General features: G+C 42.9%; 1 protein-coding gene across 3 annotated transcripts in view; it reads left to right on the top strand.

Moving 5' to 3' along the window:
- JARID2 (jumonji and AT-rich interaction domain containing 2) overlaps positions 1–25527 on the top strand; it is a 233130-nt gene that overhangs the window by 120695 nt on the left and 86908 nt on the right. For all 3 annotated transcript variants that reach the window (XM_068160823.1, XM_068160822.1, XM_068160824.1), the window contains exon 3: positions 13729–13870. Coding sequence is in view for 1 of the 3 variants with exons in the window: in XM_068160822.1 (XP_068016923.1) it covers positions 13729–13870 (142 nt within the window). In the remaining 2 variants the exon portion in view is untranslated. The remainder of the gene's footprint in view (positions 1–13728; positions 13871–25527) is intronic.

Here is a 25527-nt window from a genome sequence, read left to right as displayed (position 1 = left end):
AACATCTCCAATGACAGCGACTCCACCACCTCCTTGGGCAGCCCATTCCAATGGGCAATCACTCTTTCTGTATAGAACTTCTTCCTAACATCCAACCGGAACCTCCCCTGGCACAGCCTGAGACTGTGTCCTCTTGTTCTGGTACTGGCTGCCTGGGAGAAGAGATGGTCTCTTCTCCCAGGACACAGTCTCAGCTGCTGCCAGCAGCTGCCTTTGTGGAGGGAAGATGCTGGCTGTCCATGACACCAGTTCCAGAAATGGGCTTTTTGTCACCTCTCTGCTCGTAAGCCTGGCCTGTTTGTGTGAGCCCTCACCACAGAGCGGTAGGAATCTTGCTTCATTACAGGAAAAGCACACAGCAAAGTTCACCAAGATGCTGTTTTGTTGTTGTATCCGGTTTCATGCAGATAAACTGGTTTTGAATTATACAGCCTGTAAGGGTTTCCTGGAAATCATAACAAATATAGCTAAGCCTTGCTAAGCCTCTGGGTTTTAGCTGCACATCTCTCCCTTTAGAGGTTCCCATGTACTCATTGTTAGTAGTGAGACATCGTGTGCCTTTTTATGTCCCTTGTTGTTTTGTTTGCACATTTGTGTGTTGTATTTTCTTCCAATTAGCAGACCCTTCCTTGCTTCACTGTGTTTGCCTTCACCTTCTTCCTTCCTCTATTTATACTCTGTGGAGGCACAATTGCTAATATTCACTTTCTACTGTAGAATAACTGTTGTCTGGAGACATGCTCCCAGCCTAGCTTTCCTCCTCATGTTACTTAAAGTACCAGAATGTCTGGTTTTAATTTTTTCTCCCCGCTTGTTTGTTGCCTTTTTACTGATGGGTCTAGTCCCCTGGTGCCAAGATGTGGGTATTTCTGAAATGTGGATCTACTGTTCCTTTGTCCATCCATTCCTAGTGAAAGCTTATATCTGAAACGGGGTAAGGTGTGTCACTGATTCTCAAAGCACATCCCTGTGATGCTAAGGTGGGGGTAAACAAATGATAAGAACTGGGTCTGTTAGTAATTTATTACAGTTAAGATGGATCTGTAAAAGTGCTTCAGAAGAGGGAGTAGTTGCTCTCATTTGTGCTTACATCTAGGTGACAAAGGCCTAAAATGCTGACTTGCTTGCTTTACTAATTATTATTTTCCCAAATAATCCAAATCCATGCTCTCTCTGTCACATGAGGAGATGTTTGTGAAGAACAAGCTAAAAAAAGTTTGGAAATAGCCAGTAGTAGTTTTTCTCTAGCTAACCATCAAATAGATACAAACCAAATAAAAATGGAAGAAACAAAACCCATTTTTAAACTTAATGTTTTCTTTCACAGGCACGTTGTGGAGTTTCTTTATTCTCTCCTCTCATGGGCTGTTACCTCACTGCTTCTCCATTCAGATGTAAAATAAACAAGACACAATGGCATAAAGACCAAAGAATTATTTATTTGTATGTCACTGATAATCTTGTTAATAGCTGAGAATTGAGACTTTCTCTCTCTCAGTGGTTATGCTGATTGTTCTATCACTGATACCCTCAAACTAAATAGATAAATTACACCTGTGGACCTGCTTGTGCTTGTAATTTCAAATCAAATGCATGTTTAGCTCTATTTCCAGATTGCCTGTGTAATTACAAAATGAGAGAAGATGTCCTGTAGGACACATGTCCCTGGCATAGCTGCAAATCAAAGGGCACTTGTTCTCCTCAGGGAAAAATAAAGTCATTCTGTGCAATGCAAAAATCAACACGAGGTGCACACCGCTCAGGGATTTCAATAATAACCCCATGTCTCATGTCATGCTTACTGTCTGTATCTCTTCTCGGCTTCACCATGGAGTCTGATTGCACTACCTTTAATTTTAAAGCTAGGCAAGCTGAGGTGTGTGGGGGGAAGGTGACCTCTCCAGGGACATCCACTTAGCAGTGGCTACATGTGAACAGAGTCTAGGTTGCTGGGTCCTAGCTGGGCTCTCTTCTGGTTGTTGTTTTCCTTTGCTTCTACAAAGGGCTTCTGCCTTCTCCACTCATATGTCTCTGAACAGCAAAGCTTGCACTTGGAGTGCTCTTTGTTCATCTGAAGCTTTCTGACTGCAGTCAAGGGTGGATACCAGCTCCATACACCAAATACTGTGATTCCTTGGCAGCACATGGGAAGAATACATAGTGCTCATTTCCCCAGTGGTAACAGGGAGTGCTTAGGGTACTATAAAATTGACTGCATTTGTTTGTCAAAATGTAATGACCTTTTTATGTCCTAGTACCTCCATATTAGAGAAGCTGCTGCACTCTCCTTATCACACAGCTCCAGGGGCAATTGGTAGGAGCTCAATAGGCAATGGTACTGATAAAATAGATAAGGTAGCAGCTGGTAGGGTGGCGGCAATCACTTTTATTTCCTCCTTTCCATTCTGCTTAATTCAGGACAATCCTAGCTTTTGGGTCTTGGGCTTCCTTTTCCCTCCTCTTAAATTTTATTTTTAAAAAAAGGTTAAATTGAAGGTAGCTGTTTGTAGTTTTAAGCTCTGATACAGCTCTCTGCATTTGTAGGAAAGGGATTTAGGAGAGAACTGTTCATTCCCTCACCTTTTTTTGGAATCAGCATTACCACTACTATATTCACTTGTATATGAACACCTATCCTACTGCTCAGCTTGTTTGGTACTCCTCTAACCTCCCTCATCCGGGCTATACCACCATGAGGCCCATGCTGATGACCTTCATTGTGCCAGATGAAGAATAAGGTGCCAGAAGGGGGTCATGCAGTTTCCTGGGGCAATCAGGAGTTCAGAGTTTGTGTCCTCAATGCAGAGAAATGTCTTCAATCAGAGAGGTGTCCCTTTGAATAGGTACTTTGTTTTTTTAATGAACCCAAAATAACCTAAGTGTAGACTTCAGATGAGGTTTTTCTGTGCATGTGGTACATTGCAAGCATTGATACCTTTCTTTTTATTTTTTTCTTTTAAATATTTCATAAATAAAACTGAGATTCTAATTATGTCCTATGGGCAGGTTAGTTCCTGGCAGAGTTAAATTTGGCACATTTTTAACTGGTATATTTTTATCGCTACAAGTTTAATATCACTACCACCATCCAAACTCCCCACATGAAAATGAACCAAAAAAACCCTTAAAAGTGTTGTGCTGAAACATCAGAACAAAATAATGTCACTGAATGCTGCTGACAGATACTTGATAAAGGGCTCATGCAGGGAGCAAAGTCACACGGATGTTTTGGGTTACTTAATAGCAATTTGGGATGGAGATGTAATGGGAGCAGGGACCTTCTTTCAACTTATATTATTTAATCAGTTCTCTTTTGGTGATCTTGTTTTTGACAGGCTGACAAACACATTTGTGCTGTAATGTCATTCATGCTTGGCTTCCATAGTAATGATGTATGTCTACATATAAAAGCACTCTCCTAGTCATTTGTGAAGACTGTACAAGCTATTTGCTAACAGTTTTTGGCATAATGGTATTGCTTTATGCATATGCTCCATTATGTGCTACAATCAACCTAATGTCCAGTGGCTTTTCATCTGAAAAGTCCATGTACTGTTAATTACCATCATGGAGGCAACACCATGATGGTGTGGCATAAACAATGACTATTTCATGCTGTGGGGTTTTTTTTATGTAAAGACAGAAAACTCTTGTGGTTTTGCATTACCAAATGAGATCAGAATAGCATGTGACAAACATCCGAAAGAAAATGGACAGGGAATTGGTGTCTTTCATCCCAGAGAAAAATGTTTTGGTTTTAAATGATGTTACTATCAAGAAAACTCAGTTCTTTAGTCTCTAAGACAACCATGGCATGAAAATAGGCCTTATTTTCCAGGCATGTTATCTGTTTAATATGTAATGTGATACCTTGTCATGCTGTGACAATGTGACAGATGGCATTTGCACTATAAAACTAAATTATCTTTTGTGCATAGCTGTACAGCAGCTAAATACAGTAACTCTGTACAGTATGCTGATTAATGCAGACTGCAGATGTTTTAGGGATACCAATACATTTTAACTTGGCATCGAGTGATTAATGGTTTTATTTAATATGTCTCCCAAGACTTTGGTAGCGTTTCGTCAAGTAGTCTAGTGTGTAAGGGCGTCCTGGGGAGAAGATGCATTTAGGGCAGTGGGATCTGGATTTGTATTGTATTGCAACTGTCTGTTACTTCCGGAAAATGGGTGAGGACTATTCATTAAAGATAGTTTGAAAGGAAATGTGTGTATGAAGTTACACCTCATAATATACTGCTAAGTCCTGTAGTTTTTAGGGTAAAGCAAAACAAGAGATGTAGGTGAGCTGTCAGTTTAGTGTATGTCAATTTTTATCCAGAATATTACCGTAGTACCTGTGTGAAACTAAGGACCAGAGCAAATACTTAGAAGTGAAAGTAATAACTACTGAAAGTAATAACTACTTTCTTTCTGAACTCATGTTAGTGGTCTTCCACAGCACAGGTATACCCAAGAGTTCAGGGGACACAGACTTGTCAGTGTGTGGTGTGTGATGGTGACCCTCCTATCTTTCTAACGTTGTGGCAGCCGTCCCAAATGGGAGTGTGAAAAAAAAAGAAGACAATCACTCTTTATTAAACAAACCTTTCCTGTACAACTCGCAAGACTGCATGGCTGATGTTTGGACAGGCAGGTTACTCCATAAGGGAATAAAGCTTTAGCTCCATGTCTGCCTAACTACAATGCCTGCTTTGCATGCTCTCATAAATAACACTGTTGTCCCAGCAGGGTGAGAATGCTGCTTCGAGTAGATCCGCTTTTAAAACTTCTTGTAACTTCTGCTTGTTTATTTTGCCAATTGCCCTGGAAACTGGGCCTTTCTACCAGGCCAGATCAGTTCAACTTGCAGGAATTAGGGAGGAGTGCAAGGGGTGGTGTGTTCGCGGAGGGAAACCCAGTGTCTCTTGGAAGGGAGTGTTCCTGTGTGGCCAGGAAGTACCCAGGAGCAGAGTTACGTATTTCACTACCCTGCACTGTACAGACCCACTGACTTGAGGTGTTCATCCCATTTTGAAATCCCCCTTATTTAGCTTAGTCAGTGCTTTGGCTTCTGTTTGTGTGGCGTTGACTGCTGATTTCTCTAATATGATGGATTTGTGGGTTGCCTCTAACTGTGAGATCTGACTAGAAACACAGTTTCTTCTCCTAAACTGCCTTTGGACTGGGAAATAGCAAACTGAAATAGGTGTTGCTGTCATGTAAAAACATGGAAATATGGAAACACTGTTGCTCAGCTGCCTGGCTGGCATTGGAGTAAGTGATGTAGAAATACTGTTTTGGAAACATTGTGAAAGTCCTGTCACCCAACCGCTGTGTTCAACCAACCATGGGATACTAAGATTTGTTCAGATGTTCCCTTTTGGTTTCCTGATTATTTAGTAATTTTAATAATGAAAACCATACCAGTAATTGTGATCTCATCTGTTCTTAAAACCAATTTAATAAGCCCAAGCCCTCCCTTGCATTTTTAATGTCTTCTCTTATGGTGCTCTCTTCCTCCTATGTTTACATTCTGTATGTACTCTTACATGGTGGTTTATTGTGTGGTGTGTTCCCAGGAATGGTGATTCTGCATCATATGTTCAGGTACTTTCAGGACATGCCCTTTAAGTGCCTGTCAGCCATCTGTCCAGCTGACCAGAGATGGGATAGATCGTGGCTTGAGAATACAAGTAGTAGATTGTTGCTAAAAGCATGTGTAAAAACTGTAAGGTTAGCAAGTATGTACCTATATAAATTGTCTGGCATGTAATGGAATAGTAAGTTTTATTTGGTAGGCTATTGTGAGAAGCAATCCACTTGAGTCAGTGCAAGCTCCCAGAAGTAAGCTCATTTAAACTGATTTAACTGGTTTTTGCACTGTGTTTTTGGTGAAAGGGATATGGCTGTTGCTGGAGAAGGCGCAGCAAGACCTTTGCTCAGTTAAAAGCTACAGCCAAGAAGCAAAAGGGATAGTGAGATACGTTATGAACAAGAGGGAGCATGCTCTGCAGAGGTTGTAAAGCTGTGATATCCGCATGCTGCAGGCGTCACCCTAGAGGGTACAGTTCAGCTCACTGCAGAGCCCTTTGTGCTTTTTAAGAAACCAAATTTATAGCCACAGATAGATTTGAAAATGTTCAGAGTGTGGAAGGCAAATAAAAAGGAGGTGACAGAAGTCTCTTTAATAATGACTGGGATGCAGAAGGCAGAAAGGGCTTTTCTGCTTTCCCTGGCTTGTAGCAGAGTGAATTTTTTTTGCTGCTGCTTTTTCTCAATGCATTTAAAAGCTTAAAAGTGTTTAGTTTTGCCTTTTTAAGCAGGATGTAACTAAAATCATATTTTGCTATTGTGGTGTATGTCAAAGTTTAAAAAAGAACCCAGCAAAACTGTAAGTTGACATTTTTGTGGCTAAGATATGTGTTATTAAAAATGTTAAGATCTCCACGGTCCAGTTTTAAGCTAACCATTTTAATCACTAGGAGTTAGTAATTGGCTTTTCTTTTAAAGTCTTGATCAGTTAGAACCAAGACAGTGCATTTAAGAAACCTTAGATGTAATTTCATATTACATCAAGTCCATGGGACCGGATGGGACCCATCCTAGGGTGCTGAGAGAGCTGGCAGATGTGCTGGCCAAGCCACCCTCCATCATTTTCCTCCAGTCCTGGCTCACCGGTGAGGTCCCAGATGACTGGAAACTGGCCAATGTGGTCCCCATCCATAAGAAAGGTCGGATGGAGGAATCTGGAAACTCCAGGCCAGTCAGCCTGACCTCAGTGCCAGGGAAAGTGATGGAGCAGATTATCCTGCTGGCAATAACTGCGCATCTGAAGGATGGCCAAGGGCTCAGGTCCAGCCAACATGGATTTAGGAGGGGCAGGTCCTGCCTCTCCAACCTGATCTCCTTCTATGATCAGGTGACCCGTCTGGTGGACGTGGGGAGTCCTGTGGATGTGGTCTACCTGGACTTCCGCAAGGCCTTTGACACTGTCCCCCATAGCAAACTGCTGGCTAAGCTGTCAGCTCGTGGCTTGGACCACTACACTCTGTGCTGGGTTAGGAATTGGCTGGAGGGCCGAGCCCAGAGAGTGGTGGTGAATGGTGCCACATCCAGCTGGCAGCCAGTCACCAGTGGTGTCCCCCAGGGATCAGTGCTGGGCCCCGTCCTCTTTAACATCTTCATCGATGATCTGGATGAGGGGGTCGAGTCAGTCATCAGCAAGTTTGCAGATGACACCAAGTTAGGAGCAGATGTTAGTCAGTTAGAGGGTAGAAAGGCTCTGCAGAGGGACCTCGACAAACTGGACAGATGGGCAGAGTCCAATGGGATGGCATTCAACAAGTCCAAGTGCTGAGTGCTGCACTTTGGCCACGGCAATCCCATGCAGAGCTACAGGCTGGGGTTGGAGTGGCTGGAGAGCTCCCAAACAGAGAGGGACCTGGGGGTGCTGATCAACAGCCACCTGAATATGAGCCAGCAGTGTGCCCAGGTGGCCAAGAGGGCCAATGGCATCCTGGCCTGCATTAGGAATAGTGTGGCCAGCAGGAGCAGGGAAATCATTGTGCCCCTGTACTCAGCACTGGTTAGGCTGCACCTTGAGTACTGTGTCCAGTTCTGGGCCCCTCAGTTTAAGAAGGACATCGAAACACTTGAACGTGTCCAGAGAAGGGCAACAAGGCTGGGGAGAGGCCTTGAACACAAGCCCTATGAGGAGAGGCTGAGGGAGCTGGGATTGTTTAGCCTGGAGAAGAGGAGGCTCAGGGGTGACCTCATTGCCCTCTACAACTACCTGAAAGGTGGTTGTAGCCGGGAAGGGGTTGGCCTCTTCTCCCAGGCAACCAGCACCAGAGCAAGGGGACACAGCCTCAAGCTGTGCCAGGGGAGGTTTAGACTCGAGGTGAGGAGGAAGTTCTTCACCAAGCAAGTCATTCGTCATTGGAATGTGCTGCCCAGGGAGGTGGTGGAGTCACCATCCCTGGAGGCGTTCAAGAGGGGATTGGACGTGGCACTTGGTGCCGTGGTCTAGTCATGAGGTCTGTGTTGATGGGTTGGACTCGATGATCCTCAAGGTCTCTTCCAACCTTAGTTATACTGTGATACTGTGATATCTGAGTTCCTGTCTTTGTGACTTCATTACTAGTGACTTGGTTAAAGCAGTGTTTATTCAGTGACTTAGAGCTATTCAGTGTTTCAGTTCCTTTTAAACTTTGTCAGTGTGTATGCACTACCTCACTCTCTATATAAATTATTATTTCATGGAAGTAATTTGGCTGTATGAAATCCTACACTGATGTATAATTCCAGTTGCTGAGCTTTCAAATTTAATCTTAATGAGGTTTAGTTTAAAAAAAAAAAAAAAAGGTAAATCTAAACAGACTTTTAAAACAAACACTTTCTATTACAGAAGTGCAGTCTATTTTTATCAACCCTGTTATTTTGCTGCCCAGTTATTCAGGCATTGTGGCTAGTCAAGAGTACAGCTGCCAGGCGAGAAGGCAGCGAGAGGTGGGGCTGAGATGAGCCTACTGGGCAAAGGGCAGGCAGCTGCTGCCAGCCTCCTGGCAGCTGTGAAGGTAACTGCTCACGGGCTTTGCCATGAGCCGGTGCATGCTAGCATTGTGATTTAGAGGTTGAAGGGCACAGCAATGGGAAATCTGTAGTGGAACTTCTTGTCCCTTTGCTTTTATTTGACTCGTGATGGTTTACTGGTTCCTTGACTCTTGCTGGGTGCTTCAAAGTAGCAGGGATTAAAGAGATGTTCAGCTCTCCAAACTATGCAAAAGAGTATTTTCTTGTCAGTTGCTTTTTGTTCTTTGTCTGTATACAAGTGCAATACTTGGCTTTTAAGAAACGTCAATGCCTGCTGCTTCCTGTAACTTGGTTGTCTTTGGAGAGTCAAACCCATGTGGATTGACATGCACACGTTCCTTTATGTCCTGTTAGCTGCACTGCTGCCAACTAATTAAAGGTGATAAGGGTGCCCAAGTGTTGCTTTGCACAACTGTGGGGTCCCCCACCTCATCCTGGGGCTTCCAAACCCTTTATAACCTCTGACTGATGCACAGCAAAGAACGTGGTTTATTGCAGTTAGAGATAGCAGGAATGGCATTTGAAGGAAGAGGTATCTGGGGGCAAGCTGAATGCATTTGATATAAAAATGATTGAGTGGCAATAAACTTTATAACAGCCTGCTTCAACATGTGCTTTCTCTCCAGTGCTTGGAAGAAGACTGTGGCTGTCTGTGCCTTTCATCACTTCAGAGTGGATTTTGCAATTATGCTGGCCCTGAAAACCTGTAGAACATGACACCCACAGCCATTATTTATCAGTCTCTCTCATTGGTAGTTCTCTGCCTCTCTTTTAGAGCACTTGTTTTAACTGGTTTCAGCTGACCATAGCTAACTTCAGTTCTCAGCAATACTCCTGTGTTTTTGGATGGTTCCAGTTAATATGAATAATAGTAGACAAACCAATATTTTTCCTTAAGGGACACAAATCATGCATGTCTCCCAAGTGCACTGATGGTTTGGCAGGGTGAAAAGATGAATAAAAATTGCCTTCCAAGTGCGTGGAAGTTGACAGCCTGAAAGGTGATTTTCTTGACTCATATACTTCAGGCTGCTTGGGTTTATATATGGCAAGTCTCCAGAACAAATATTGCTTTTGGAAAACCTAATCAAATCCTGCCATAGGAGTTAAGTTACTGAGTATCAGACCTCAAATGATATGTTTGATTTAGATTTCTCTGGAGTTCAAAAATGGTAAAATCTATCAGCAGTGGTTCCATGGGAAAAATGCAAAGCAGAAGTTGAAACTTTTTGCAGAATGAACTCAGGCATTAGGGTTTCTAGTGAGGGTGAATTTGGCATAGAAATATCATCTACTTAATGATTTTTAAAAGATTGTCTTCATTTCTTTATGAGTGATTTGAAGGGATGCTGTCATTCTGTACTGTATCATCGAGGTACATTACAAACCTTGTTGTAGTGTCATGTGCTGATACTGGAATTTATATTATTTGTTGAGTTGCAGTTTGAGACCTGGTAGATATGGGAAGAACAACTGATGTCATCTACCTGTACTTGTGCAAGGCATTTGACACTGTCCTGAATGACATCCTTGTCTCTAAGATGGATGGACTTGATGGATGGACCACTTGGTGGATACAGAACTGGCTACATGGTTGTACTCAGAGTTGTGATCAATGGCTTGATGTCCAGGTGAAGATCAGTAATAAGTGAAGTTCCTCAGGGGTCTGTCCTGAGTCCAGTGCTCCTTAACATCTTTGTCCGTAACATGGATGGTGGCACTGAGTGCACCCTCAGCAAGTTTGCTGATGATGCCAAACTGTGTGGTGTGTGGTGCAGTAGACACACTTTAAGAAAGAGATGTCATCCAGAAGGATCATGGCAGGCTTGAGAAGAGGGCCAGTGCAAATTGCATGAAGTACAATCAGTTGAAGTGCAGGGCCCTGCATCTGTTTTGGGCCAACCCCAGTCACAAATACAGGCTGGATGGAGAGTGGGTTGAGAGTTGCTCAGAAGAAAGAGACTTGGGGTTGTTGATTGATAAGAACCTGAACATGATCCAGCAGTACATTCATGCAGCCCAGAAGGCAAACCACATCCTGGGCTGCATCAAGAGGAGTGTGGCCAGCAGGTCGAGGGAGGTGATTCTTCCCCTTTGTTCTGCTCTTGTGAGACTCCAGTTCTGGTGGTTGTTTGGTTCTGTTGTCCCCACCATAAAAAAGGATGTAGAAATGTTGGAGTTAATCCAGAGAAGGTCCACAGTATGATCAAAGGGCTGGAGCACCTCTAATCTTGGAGTGAGGAGGGGGCCAGCCTCATCTCTTTGGTGTCAAGTGGCAAGACTAGAGGAAATGGCTTCAGGCTGCACCAAGAAAGGTTCAGGCTGGATATTAGGAAATATTTCTTCACAGAGAGTGTTATCAGACATTGGAATGGTCTGCCCAGGGCACTGTCCCTGGAGATACATAAGCAGTGTGTAGACCTGGTGCTTATGGACATGGTTTAGTGTTGACCCTTCAGTGCTGAGTCAAAGGTTGGCCTGGATGATCTTTGAAGTCTCTTCAAACTGGATGTTTGCTGTGATTCTGTGAGGACAGGCAGGCAGAGGGAGCTGGGGTTGTTCAGCCTGGAGAAGAGAAGACTACAAAGGGACCTTATAGCTGCCCTCCAATACCTGAGGGAAACCTACAGGAAGGCTAGAAAGGGACCTTCCATAAGTGTACATAGCAACAGGACATGGGGGGATGGTTTTAAGCTGAGGGAGAATAGGTTTAGACTAGAGTTTAGGAAAAAGTTCTTCAGTATGAGTTTGTTGAGACTCTGAATGGGTTACCGAAGGAGGTTGTGGATGTCCCTCCCTGGAGATGTTCAAGGGCAGATTGGATGAGGCCTTGAGCAACTAGGTCTAGTTGAGAAGTGTCCCTGCCCATGGCAGGGAGGTTGGAGTAGGTAGGATGGAGTCCCATCCAATCTAAGATATTCTGTGGTCTCTAATGATAAGGAAGCATCAAAAAGAATGTAACAAAAGGGGACTGAAAACATAAATTGTGTCATTTAATGTCTCCTTGCCAGTCTTAGGCTACCTAGAAGAGACATTCTAAATGGAAAAATTGGCACATTAGTTTAGTAGGAAGAATGAAATGAAGCCACCACTTCAGGAAGTCACTGAGGCGGAGGGCTCCAGAGCGGAGGAGCCTTCTCAAAGTGGCTAACCTGTTGCAAAAGAGCAAAAAGAATGAAGGCAAAACCGCATTGAGTGCGAGGGTGTGTCATCCCCCCCCCCGCAGGAAGGGGGTGAGCTCCTGGCCAGAGGTGGCTCTCACTCACTGTGGGTGGGAACAAGAGTGACGGCAACCTGGTGTAGCTGCCATTTCAGCAAAGTTGCTGAGGCAAGGGGCTTCAAGGTGAAAGAACCTTCCCAAAGCAGCAAAACCATGGGAAAGGAGCATAAAGAGCAAAGGCAAAAAGTGCAGGGAGAGCAAGGATATCTCCAGCTCCCCCGCTGTGTGGGACAAATGTGAGCTTCTGGCCAGAGGCAGCTCTGACTTACTGTGGGTAGGGGCAAGAGTGACGGCAGCAGTTTGAGACCTGGTGTGCCCGCCATTTTCATAGTTGCTAAGGCAAAGCTTTCCAGGGTGGAGGAACCTTCCCAAAGCATCAAAACTGCCTCAAAAGAGCAAAAATAACAAAGGCAAAAGCAGGGGCTGAGTGTGAGCTCCTGGTGAGAGGCAGTTTTGAATTGCCATGGGTGGGGACAAAAGTGACTGCAGAACACACGCTCTTGTACAAGAACAGCCTCCAGGGAGCAGGAGTGACTGAGAGTGATGTGACCAGGAGAGGCAAAGATGGTGTGGTGTAATAGTTCACTCACACAGGTTGTGCAGGGCAGGCAGGTCTAACAGTGAGCGTTGCCCTTGCTCTGGATGTCCTTCCCTATCTCTGAGCTTGGTTGAATGCTTGGTTATGTGATGAGTAGGTGCACTGATGGTGCTACATGATGGTTTACCTGAAAACAGAGGTCTGGAATGTTGTTGTGCTGATGTAGCATGGTGGAAAGTTTTGAACTGCTATTATTAGTGTTTTTGGTGTAGTGCTCCTCCCAGCCTTTCAGCCTGGCTTATATTGGAATGGGTCCATCCCCTCCCTGTCTTCTTTTCTAAGATGCAATTATCAAAAAGGGGACTGAAATGGCTGAGGGGGGAGTCCTACTAGCATTTCTCTGAGGAAATAAAACTGTGAAATGAAGCTTTGTTATGCCATTTGCAAAAGTGTTTTGGTGAAGATGTGGGAAAGCATTCTCCTGGATAAAATTGCAGCTCCTGTGGTAATAAGCTCTTAAACCATCGAGTAAACACCGAACTGATAAAATTGTCAGTAATTTTCCTCCCTCTTAACCCAAAACCTACTAAAGAATATGTTGCTATTTTATTTCTTCCTTAAGTATGAGTGGTTTCACTGTCTACTGTTGTTTGCAAGAGTGATACTAAATTACAGAATATGGAAAATTTGTTAAACATTATGTTTATAAAAGGGCCAATGCTGACTTTCATTTGTGTGACTCTGTAAAGGCACAAAAGGGAAGGCAGCTGTGACAGACATTTCCCCTACTTTGTGTATCCCCTACCATGGGTGCTTTTGCTGGCAGTCTGGAGTTTCAGTAGATGAGTGACTCTTAGCCAGAAGAATCAGAGTCAAGAAATGGATGTTTCTATATTTGATGCTCACTCCTTTGGGATTTCAGATGTGGGGTTTTTTTTAAAGGATCATAAATTTTAATAGTTGGAAGCAGCAGGATGAAGAACAAGATGACAACAAATTGAACCAAGTGGTACCTTAATTTTCTATTGATCTACATCTACATCTCATCTTTGTCAGTCAATAGGAGTTCTGTAAAACAGGGATGAGTTTGACTAAGCTGTGTCCCTTTTCGAATGAGGGACGTGACAAGATTATAAATGCTGCTGCTGACACCCATGGTGTGGCCATTTGAGATTGGGGCCTCACAGTTAACCAAATCAGAAACACACAAGCAGGCAGGTTTTTATTGAAGTACCTCTTGTGCAAAATCAATGTTATCAGTGTATCTCTTTGCAAGACTGTTGCTTTGTTCATCAGCTCAGTTGTTAGTGTAAAATCCATTTGGCACTGGTAATGCAGGTTTTGAATATTGTGTGCTACTTTGTCACGTTTGCAGGGCTTCTCACTAATGGCCAATCTAAAGGATTAGGACCGGGATCAGAACAGCTGGAGAATGAGAAGGACGATGCATCGCAAGTGTCCTCAACGAGCAACGATGTTAGTTCTTCAGATTTTGAAGAAGGTCCCTCGAGGAAAAGGTCAGTGGCACATTATGATTAAAGTACAGCCTATCTGCTTGGTCCCTTTTGTGGTTTAAGGCTATGATTATGTTATCAATTGGGTATAGCTGCATGTACTGCCCTGCCATAAGGCAACTTTCAGTGTGGAGTCCTTCTTCTAACAGTGAGTATATAGCAAATTCTGCTTCATCCATCTGTATAGATTGTACTTGTTGTTTTGGAAAGCATGGAAAAGCATTTTTGCAGTAGGTGACTGATAAATACTTTCAGACTCTCATGAGGTTCTTGTTTTGCACTCTTATGAATTATTCTGAATGTGCAAAATGGGGATTAGTATTGTAGGACTCAGTATTGTAGAAAATATTCTGAGAAAGCAGGAGGCTGGGAGTTGTCTTCTGTGTGAAGTAAGAACCAAAACAGGCTGTCTGAAAAATGCCATTTAAAAGAGAAATGTAAATGCTTTCTCAGCCTTTTTCCTCCACACTCCTCACATCCTAGTACCAGAATGAACTGTAATACAAAGTTCTCTTTGAAACAAAAGAACTGTTCCTGTTTTCTGTGCTACTTTGATTCCCTTGAGAAGCTTGATGGAGAGGGGAGGGTGGTGCTTTCCTGGATGCCTCCTTGTTTCCTATTCTTGTGCCCCCCACTCCTGCTAACCACATTTGCTACCCCTCAAGCAACAAATGGAAAGTGTAGTTTATATGCCCATTTAGCTTCTCAAGTGTATCAGGTGGAAATTTGTGTATTCTTCCATACTAAAATTTTGTAAGGCTTATTACTTCTTGCTGCTGGTCAGGGGAGAAGTACTTGTATGTATATTTTTGGCTTTATAAGATACAATGGAAGCTGGAAAATTATTTCTGCTTAGAAATTCAGGTGACATCCACTGTAGATGTGACCCTGGGAGACAGTGGTCTAAGTTTGACATTGTTGCCACTGTTGTTTGCACGTTATCTTGAGGAATTTTTGCTGCCCTCTGCACTTGCTTTGTCTCTTTATGCCTCAGACATGCTGACACAACTGGATGCAGTTACACCATGAGTAGGTTCAAGTTGCTGGTTAAGATTAAAAGTAATATCAAAAGGAAGACAGGCTGAGGCTTTTTACAGAGTTCTTTATTGTTAACTTTTGTGAGTTTTCATCTCTTGTTCACAGCATGGCTGCTGGAGCATCTGCCAGTGCAACTGTGGGGGCATTTACTTTCTCTCTTGGGGCTGCTGCTGGAAGGGTTTGTCCTCTGTGCTGTCCCTGGTCCTGGTGCCCTGCACAGTCCAGCTTCAGAAGCAAGGGGGATTGCTCCATCACTGGTCCAATGAAACTGCATTTGAGTATTGTGGGTGAAATTTTTTTTGAGGACTATTTCCTAACTGTTGGCTGTGGGAATTCAGACATTTGAGAAGCAGCTGGGTGGTACAGGCCAAGTAATATGGGACTCAGTGTCTTTGGTGCTTCTCGGGTTAAAACCAAAACAAACAGCCCACTACCCAAACACAAGCCAAGATGAAAAATGTTTTCCTGTCTTTTGTTTAAGACAAGACATCATTTCAGTTCTTCATACTTTCTGAACTGTTGAAATAATACTACATTTGTTGCTGCAGTTGCTGTGAGGAACTTTCCTGTTTTGTTTCCAAATACACCCACCACAGACTTTCATCTACTTTTTTCCTGCCCCAGCTTTTGCTTTGCAGCCAGACTTTGCTTCTTCTCTTAAGCTGTACTGCAGCATGTTAAATGTTTTAATTTCTTCTTGTTCCCTTTTAGTTTTTTTTTTGTTTAGCTGAGTATGTAATGTTTCCTCAATCCAGGTCATTTTGGGATTGCACAAAGCGTTGTGGCAGGTGAACAAAGGCTATGTGGGAGAACGAAGAGTGAGAGTGGGCCTGAAATGGTATCTGATCCATATGGGTTGAGTGCCTCAGCTCATTGAGTTTGCAGAAATTGTGCCCTCCTTGTCTTCTCCCCTGGGCTTCCTCAAGCAGCTGTGTACATCTAATGGCACTCATGTACTAGAATACACATGTAAGCACTGTAGCTGTAACATGCCTGCCAGTCAGGATTTTCCCCTCCACAAAACAAGTATCTCTTATTGAAATACTGTGGTTTACAGCTGGTGGTATATGCAGTGAAATGTTTTTAGGGATTGCTACACTTAATGAAGTGTATGTGTAATACAGTGAGTTTTGAAGTACCAGGGTTTCCTGAGGTGTTTGAACTTGTCACTTGTCAGGGCTTCTCTGGGCCCTTTTGGCTTGATTCTTGCTGCTGCTCGTGCTCTGTGAAGGTAGCCCTCATGCCTCACATCTGGCAGGAGGAATCTTTCCAGACCCCCAGGATGGGGAAGCTTTCTTGGATTCCCCAAGAGTGTCTTCTTTTCCTCTGTAGCATTGAGGACAGCCTCTTCACAGGGCTTCTCTGTGGCATTTTGGCTTGATTCTTGCTGCTGCTTGTGCTCCATGAAGATAACCCTCATGCCTCACTTCTTTTTGGTTGTCATTGTCTTTGACCCAGTATGCCTGTTCAGACCATGGGCAGCCAGTTTGTCCAAGAGAATACTGTGGGAGAGCTGTGTCAAAGGTTTTAATGTAGTCCAGGTACACAACATCCACAACTTTTCCCTCACTAATTAAGTGGGTCACTTTTGTCATAGAAGTCATGCCTTTCATAAACTCATGCTGATTGAGCCTCATCCTCTGGTTGTCCTGGATGTGCTGGATGATGGTTTTTGAGGTGACCTGGTCCATGACCTTCTCTGGCACTAAGCTCAAACTGACAGGTCTATAGTTAACCAGATCCTCTCTACAGCCGTTCTTAAAAATGGATGTCACCTTTGCCAACCTCCAATCAAGTAGAACTTTCCCAGTCAGCCAGGACTGCTGATAGATGATGGAAAAGGGGCTCGGAGATCCCCCCTGTCAGCTCCTTCAGCACTGCTTGGTGGATCATGTCCAGCCCCATAGACTTGTGTCACCTGTATTTCCATCACACCAGTGATGGAAACAAAAAGAGTGCTAAGCAAGTAAGAATGGAGGCTCTGGTTTGTGTAGTAGTTGATGGCTCTGGTTTGACCTTCCAGTTGTGGCAGGCCAGTACGGTGGAGGTAGTCATTTCCCAGTTCCCTAATTTTCCTGGCTGTCAGGGCAGCCTTCTGGCCCTCAGGTTGGTCAGTTTAGTGGAGTGATCTGGCATAATTTCCCCTCTGCTGGAGCAGGTCATATTATATAAATGGAGTAGGGAGATAGATCCATGTGTGTGTGCAGCATTTGTGTGTTTTTAATTTGCATGTATAGTTGATCCAAACTCTTGCCATTTCAGAGACAATTTGCACAAGTGCCTGGATTAACAGCAAGTGCCAATTCTCATAGCAAGCTGAGTGGAGAGTGAATTTGCTGGCAGTGTGCATTGCCTGGTGTTTCACTGTGCCAGCCATCTCTGTTTTTCCATGCCAGCTTTTCCATTGGTCAGAACTAGTTCATGGATGTTCCTAGTGTTACTTTTAGATAGGTGGGTGCTGACAAGCATCTGTGGAGGAGTTAAATTCTTACCAGCTTTTGTTGACCAGTGAAGGGTTTACTGCCAAGTATTCCTTATTTCACATGTACTGGCAATCTGTGTAACACAACAGTAGACCCCCTAGCCAAGCAGTACTTCAGGTTTATCACAAATACATTTTTTTTTCAGTTCCAACCCTGTTCCTAGTAATGTAACTTGACTGAAAAGCCACACATGCCCTAAAGAGAGCATCATGATGGGGGAAAAGAGACTGTGGTTCTCGTCTAAGTACGATGATTTAATGTAATGCTGCAGGTTTTGTTCAGAAACTCACTTCGTTTGATGGACTAGGCTTTTGAATGCTGCAGCTTGGTGTCATTAGCCTTCAGATGCTTCCAAGTAGTCAGTAGGTGTTTTGTCAGTAGTTTACACCTTACCTCTTTGGGGACTGCAGGAATCTTCGTACATAGTCAAATTGGCAGCCAATGGCAAATGTCCCATCTCCATTTATTTTCAAGTGTACCATCTTAGATTGCAACAGAAATCATGGAACTGCCTCTTGTGATGCTGCAAGTTTCAGCTGTGATAGCTTGGTTGTGTTGAGGAGAAGAAATGCAGATGGAAAGCTGTGCCTGTAAATTTTCCATACCAGACCAAAAATTGTAAGCCCTACTTGCAGAATAAGTGGAGTTTGGAGGGTAGTGGCAGTAGTGACAAGCTCAGGATGTGAAAATACTTGCATTTGTTTGAGATGACACTCAAGGAATGGAAAATACCTGTTCTAATCCTAGCTGCGTGTATTACTAGTGACCAGGTCTGTGGCGAAACAGTGGGTTAGTCCTAAGCAATAAACACTGCTTTCAGCCTGTCAGCATTATTGCTAACATTTGGCAACAGCTAAGCATTCTGATATTGCGCTGAATCCGTTGTGTAATGGGTTGCTGTCTAATTGCCATGTAAGTGAGTGCAGCCACTAGTTTGTTCAGTACTTTGGAGAGAGATAACAAAAGAGGTGGTGTTCACCTGGGTAAACTCTTATGGTTGGGTGGTCTTCACTGAGTAGGTATGGTGCATTTTTAAACCTCATAAAAAGGGTCATTGCTGAAGGAGAAGTGCAACTTCAATGTAGCTCCATCTTCTTGCTGTGAATCTCCAATTTCCAGCTGAGATTCTTGGTTGAGGTCAGTAGGTAGCAGACCAAAGATGTTTGGTCACTTGTATGTCTTTATGGGCAACTCTTACGACTGCAACCACCAGCAATTAATAACAGTGTGCAGAAACAGCTCTGTGTTTTTTAGCAACAGTTGCTTACCTTACCCAAGAAGAGCAGATGTTATGTGACAGTGTATTAATCTTTGGTGACAGTAGGCCATTGCTTGCTTCCTGTTACTAATCAGGTAGCTACTCATTTACATGGTCCCCTTCCCAGAAATACACATAGGGAATTGCCAACTGCACAAATGCGTTTATCTTTTATCGTAAAGGCCATTAGAAGGAAGGCTGTGTGGGAGGAGGTTGACTGATTTTTATAGTTGTTAAGCTTCAAATTGGGGGAGTTTGAATGTCAAAATATTTCCTCCATTAAGAGGGAAAAAAAGGTTCATTTAGTTTAGAAGAAAAATAGGGTTGGAGAAATATCCCCTCACCCTGCAGGAGCAGCAGCATGGGAGGAGCTCCTGGGAGAAGACACTTTGTTCAGTTCTGCAACCGGAAGGTTGCTGGCCACAGGAGAAAGGCACAAGCCACTGGGGAGTAGTAGTGTTTTAAGCTGCAAAAGCTAGATTGGCCAGAAATTGCATATTAGGAATCTTTTGAGGCTTTTAATTAATAAGGCAGCTTTCTACTAACAGTCTCAAGCATGTCACCATAAGAAATGCGGCTGTGTGCTACAGCAAGGCCAATCCATTGGATGTGCTTCTGCTCTTTGCCCCATGCTGGCGCCCTGCTGCATTTTTCTGTTTGTCTTTGTAAAACGTTTTATTTTTAATTGCCAATTGAACTCTCTGTTGCTGGCTTGCTGTGTGGTGAGATGAGCGTCAAGGTTTATCAAATGAAAAGGAGTGTGCTTAAAGAGGAGGAGGTAAGCACAGTGATCTTCTTTACAGTATCACAGTATAACTAAGGTTGGAAGAGACCTTGAGGATCATCGAGTCCAACCTATCAACACAGACCTCAGGACTAGACCATGGCACCAAGTGCCACGTCCAATCCCCTCTTGAACACCTCCAGGGATGGTGACTCCACCACCTCCCTGGGCAGCACATTCCAATGACGAACGGCTCGCTTGGTGAAGAACTTTCTCCTCACCTCGAGTCTAAACCTGCCCTGGCCCAGCTTGAGACTGTGTCCCCTTGTTCTGGTGCTGGTTGCCTGGGAGAAGAGACCAACCCCTTCCCGGCTACAACCACCTTTCAGGTAGTTGTAGAGGGCAATGAGGTCACCCCTGAGCCTCCTCTTCTCCAGGCTAAGCAATCCCAGCTCCCTCAGCCTCTCCTCATAGGGCTTGTGTTCAAGGCCTCTCCCCAGCCTTGTTGCCCTTTGTCTGGTGGCTGCATAGCTACTAGACTAGCAGAGCCCTATTGCAGCACAAAAAAAACCTGGTCAGGAGTGGGCAAGTATCTGCTAAATTAAGTGGTTGGTTTGTTGCTTTGTTTTTGTGATGTATCCTTTTTCATTTGAGCTGCAGAAAGCTTTTTTGCAGCAGAGCTGTCAAAAGTTTGAGGAGAGTCTGGATTGGTTTCTACTTTTTTTTTTTTTAAGAAGAAACTTGAAATAGCTAACTTGTAATGTGTTGGGTTTCTTTCTTTGTGCTTATTTTTTTACTCCTTTATTTTTTTTTCTTTTCTTTTATTTTTTTTCCCTTTGATTCAGGTTACCCTGGTAGGTAGAATGTTGTATCTTCACCAAACATTGAGATCCATGAGAAATCCTGCAGCTTTGTCTGCTCACTCCATGAATCAATTACCATGATTGTGTAGAATGAATGGGTAAAAAAAGCCAAACCAAAACCAACCCAAACATTTCCATGTATTGCAGATGGATGTCTTTCCACTTACTACTTCATTCATCTGTCCCCCCAAATGATTTTAAAATCAAAGACAGGAAGCAAAAAAAGGCATGTAATAGTGCTTTGAAGATCATAGCAAGGCTGTGTTTTGTTTTCCTGTTAGTTAGTTTAAAAGACTGTAATTCTATCTTATTATTCTGGTTCTTAGAAATTAGGCATCCTAGCATATGCAGTCGACTTCTTTGGGGAAGAGATTACTTTAAACATTCAGCACCATCAAATATGGATAAGATTTCAGAATTAAATTAAACGGATTCAGTATCTTGCATAAAATTAAAAATTCATCTTAAAAGGATCTCAAGAGATAAAAATGATTGTAATGAGAATAAAAGGTCAAGAATGGAAAAGCAGAAATCTGTTCCTGAAATAAAGATAGAAAATGCTGTAATACTTGGCAGTAAGTAGTTTGTTGAGACTAAGCTTAGCAATAACTTTATAAAGTTAGGCCACTGTTTAATGACTGTCTGAAGGATTAGGTAACAAAGGATACGGGAAGAGAAATACAGTCTGAAGTTTCTTGACCTTTCTACCTTGTAGTAATAGTGGGCCTCTAATATTTAATTTGGTGTAACATTTGGATGTGAGGCTGATTTCCCAGAAGAAATTATTCATTCTGTTGTAGTAGACTGGATACAATTTAATAGGCTGCAGTATGGTAGCTTCTTCAGTCTCTAAACAAGATCTCCGAAGATCTTGCTTCTAAGCTTTCTATGGACTGGTTTGTGTTGTAACTAATACTCGAGCAAACTGGTGATGGAAGCATCTGTTTTCTCTTATATGAACATTTTGAGAAGATTTACCATGGGCTGTTTGCATGCAACATCATTTCTGCTCTAACTCTGACCCAAGTGTTTGGTATGTGTGCTGAACTAAAAGCCAGCCTGGGTTGGAATAATGTTGTCTTATGTGCTGATTGACCAAAACTGATCACAATGTGGGTTTTAGTGTTGTTACAGAATCATGGAATGCTAGGGCCTAATGTTATGGGTCACAGAATCATAGGATGGTAAGGGCTGGAAAGGACTTCTGGAGATCATCTAGTCCAACACCCTGCTGAAGCAGGGTCCCCTAAGTCAGGTCGCATGGTATCACATCCAGGTGGGTTTTGAAAGTTTCCAGAGAAGATTCCACAACCTCTCTGGGCAGCCTGTTCCAGTGCTCCCATCAGCCCCAAAGTAAAGATGTTTTTCTTTATGTTTAGTTGGAATTTTCAATGTCCTAGTTTGTTCCCATTGCCCCTTCTGCTGTTGCTTTGCACCACTGAAAAGAGTCTGGTCCCATCTTCTTTACCCCTGCTCATTAGATATTTATAATCATTGATAACATCCCCTCTTAGATCAAAGCGAGTGCTGTTCCAGGTAGGGAGTGGGTCTCAGGACTCCTTAGATGGCTAGAAGTGTGGGATGGTCTGGACAGTGGAGAGGAATAGGGTAGCCTTCATCCCTAGCACTGAAGCTTGGCAGTGTAAGAGTTTTCTAGCTCTGAACTGAATTTAAAAACCATAGATCTTTTTCAGTGTAATTATCTTCTCAGCTCTCTTGTGTTGACAGAAGAATCCCAGATATTTTACATGTGCGCCATGGCTTGTGCTGGTGTAATGGTTTTTCTTTAGTTTCTTCCATTGCTTCATCCAGAAGCGCAGGATTTCTTGAAGGAAACTCATTTGGTTTTTTTTTTTAACCTGAACATTTGTATTTTTAGTGTTTTAATGGTATATTTATTGTTAAGTAATTTGTAAAGTAATGATCATGTCATAATGTTTTGATTTTGTGTTTTCATTCCTTGCTTTTCTCTCTTGGTATTTGTTGTTGGCTCTGATAAAGTAAACTAAAGCTTAAAGGATCACTGACCAAGTGGCAAATTATTTGCAAGTCCTCCCCCGCCCCCTCCAGTTGTATTACAGTCTATTTCCACTGGTAGCATTCTTCTTTCAGCTTTCAGACAAGTTCTCCCCTGAGTTTCATAGTGGTAGTTACTATGGAGATGACTGTCCACTTTTCCTCTTCTCCTCCCTTCCCTCCTCCTTTCCTGGAGCTTCCTCAGCTGTTACTTATTTTTTCAATGAAGTAAGTAGATTTTGTACAGACCTTGTTTCTAGTATTCCTTCCATTGTAACAAGTCCTTCGCCTGTAACGCTTTTTCATGAACTCCTGTAGATGTCCCTTTATATGAATGAATAATCTGAAGTATGAGTAGAGGGTGAGGAGATCCCTAGCTAAAAGGGTCACTCCTAGAGCTATTATCTGATTTGGTCTTTCTTCACAGTTGTAATTCTGCAGAATAAATTAACTGGTAACGTGTATGTGTATTTATGCTGAGTGTCTAGGAAAGCTTTTAGAATGTATTTATTTGAAATGGCAGCTTTGGGGATTTATTGTAAACATATTCTGGTGTAAGTTAAAATTTCTCTGATGAAGAAATGAAAACTTGAGACAACACATCATTAGCTCTTTAGGTATGGGAGACTGTTCTTTTCACCTCATCATAATTTTGATAGCTCTTTATACACTTCTATATATTCCAGCTTTAACAGAGGAATGTGGATGTTTGGGTATTTGGCTATTCTGCAGCAGACAGGATATATTCCTTTCCACAGATATGAAGCATTCCTTTACACATGTGCTATTAGATATCTGAACCCCTTTCTTGGGGACGAGTTGTTTCACTGGTGTTAGTGGTTTGTTGAGTGAGACAGCGACTTGAAATGTGCTCTCCGGCCAAGAAGTTCATAGACGAATAGAGTGTTTTGGATTGGAAGGGACCTTTAAAGGCCATGTAGTCTTAAGTGCCCTGCAGTGAGCAGGGACACCTTCAACTAGATCAAGTTGCTCAGACCCCTGTCTAACCTGACCTTGACTGTTAGCAGGGATCACACATCTACCACCTTTCTGGGTAACCTCTGCCAGAGTTCCACCATCCTCATCATAAAAAATTTAGTTCTTATATCTAGTCTGAATATCCCCTCTCAGTTTAAAACCATCACCCCTTGTCCTATCACAACAGGTGCCATCTTTCTTAGATGGAACTTTAAGTACTGAAAGGCTGCAGTAATGTCTCCTTGGAGCCTTCTTTTTCCTAAGTTGAACAACTCCAACTCTCTCAACCTTTCTTCATGGCATGGATGATATCCATAGTGCTTCCCTTGTCCACCAATGTAGTCACTCCATCATAGAAGGCCACTGGGTTAGGCAGGACTTGGCCTTTGGTGGAGACATGCTGACTGTCTTGAACCACCTCCTTGTCCTCTATGCCTTAGTATATCTTCTAGAAGGATCTGTTCCATGGTCTTCCCAGGCACCATGTAGGTGATCTTCACAGGTCTACTTCTCAGGGTTTTTCTGCTTTCTTTAGGGGAGACTTTGCTTTAGGCAATTATGAGTCGCAGTGTTGTACTGTTTCGCTTTGGCTTGCTGATACACCTGAAGGGACCTACAAGAAAGTTGGGAAGGGACTTTTCACAAGGGCTTATTGCGATAGGATGAGAAGGAATGGTTTTAAGCTTGAGGAGGGTAGAGTTAGACTAGAGATTAGTAAGAAATTCTTTACAGTAAGGGTAGTGACACTCTGGAACAGGTTGCTCAGGGAGGTTGTGGATGCTCCCTCCCTGGAGGTGCTCAAGGCCAGGTTGGATGAGGCCTTGAGCACCCAGGTCTGGTGGAAGGTGTCTCTCCCTGCCCATGATAGGGGGGTTGGAACTAGATAATCTTTAGGATCTCTTCCAACCCAAACTATCCTATGATTCTGTCTGTGGATTTCCACAATCAGCCTATTGAGAAGTCCCTTTCTTTTTCAGTTGTATAAATAGTGTACCTTGGGCTGTTAGTCAGATAACGGAAATCACCTTGCCTCCTGTTGAAACTCTTGGGTTGGAATTTTAGCTTACTGGGCCACTATGCAGCCGGAGGACAGACACATGATAAGGAAGAACATGCTTCCCCTGACATTTGTGGTGGCTCTGGCATGGTTTGCCACCTAGCAAAAGCAAAGGCAGATGGCTTTCTGCTAGTTCAGTGGGACTGGTTTCAGAGACAGATCCCCTGGGCAACTCAGTAAACGTAGCAGAGGTGGCCATGGGGAGAAGGATGAACAGGAGGAACATCAACCCTTCTGGGTGGTGGCAGGCTGTTCAATCATCTCAGCCCTCAGGGATAACACATTCTTGGATTTATTCTAAGCAAGCAAATACCTTGTCTCTTTTGGTTGTTCCTCTTCCCTGGTGAGGTGAGGAATAGACTCTGAAATCCTTTGCTTTTTCTGTGCTCTTTTATTATGCTGTGGATTATTCCTGGCACCATGACAATTTGTTCTGCAAGTTGTCAAGCAAAATGAGTATTTAAAAATAAATTACTCTAAAATTTTAATCAACTCTTTTTTTAGAAGGGAGTCTCATGTTTTTCTTTTGCATGCGTCTAGCTTGCTGTGAAAGTAAGCAGCTGGGACTTTCTTGATTACTTCTATTTTTAATGTTGTCTTCTTTACACCTGCAGATTGAAAAACATGAAGTTTTTCAACCAGGATGGAGAAATCTCTCATCTTCCCTTCAACTCTTAAGTCAAAAGCCTTGAAACCAAGCTGGCCTGCTAATTGTGGTATCTCAGCGTGCTTGGACTTTTAATGCTTATCCTTATGCTAGAAAAAATTACTCTTGATTTTGTTTTTAACTCGAAATCTAGTCCATCCCACCCAGTTGATTTGTTGAAGGCGAATCAGGTGTAGTACAATTCCAAGAACCTTACTTTTATGTCTCTAAGTCTATGAAATCTACTCATTACCTAAAAATGAAATTGTGAGTATTGTGCAGGCAAATTTTATCATGCAATCCAGGTTTGGTTTTTGTCAGTTTTATTTAACTTCTGTTGTGCATAAATCTCATTATTAAATTTGCTCTTGATGCATGGGCTACATACTGCACCAGTTTAAGGCTATTTAAATTGTTTCTGGTTTCCAGATAGACTGCAAAGTAAACTTTAAAGGAGAATCAGATCAGAAATGAAACAACAGGGGGAGAGCATTTAAGTGAATGGTTTAGTTGATTAGATATTGTTGGGTGATAGGTTGGATTTGATGATCTCAAAGGTCTTTTCCAACCCGGTTAATTCCATTCCATTCCATTCCA

The sequence above is a fragment of the Melanerpes formicivorus genome, unplaced genomic scaffold (genome assembly GCF_026170545.1).
Source record: "Melanerpes formicivorus ecotype bairdi unplaced genomic scaffold, bMelFor1.0.p_v2 SCAF_53, whole genome shotgun sequence".
In the NCBI taxonomy this organism is placed as follows: Eukaryota; Metazoa; Chordata; class Aves; order Piciformes; family Picidae; genus Melanerpes; species Melanerpes formicivorus.
Note: the sequence above shows the minus strand (reverse complement) of the source record. Positions and strands in the feature narration are given on the sequence as shown.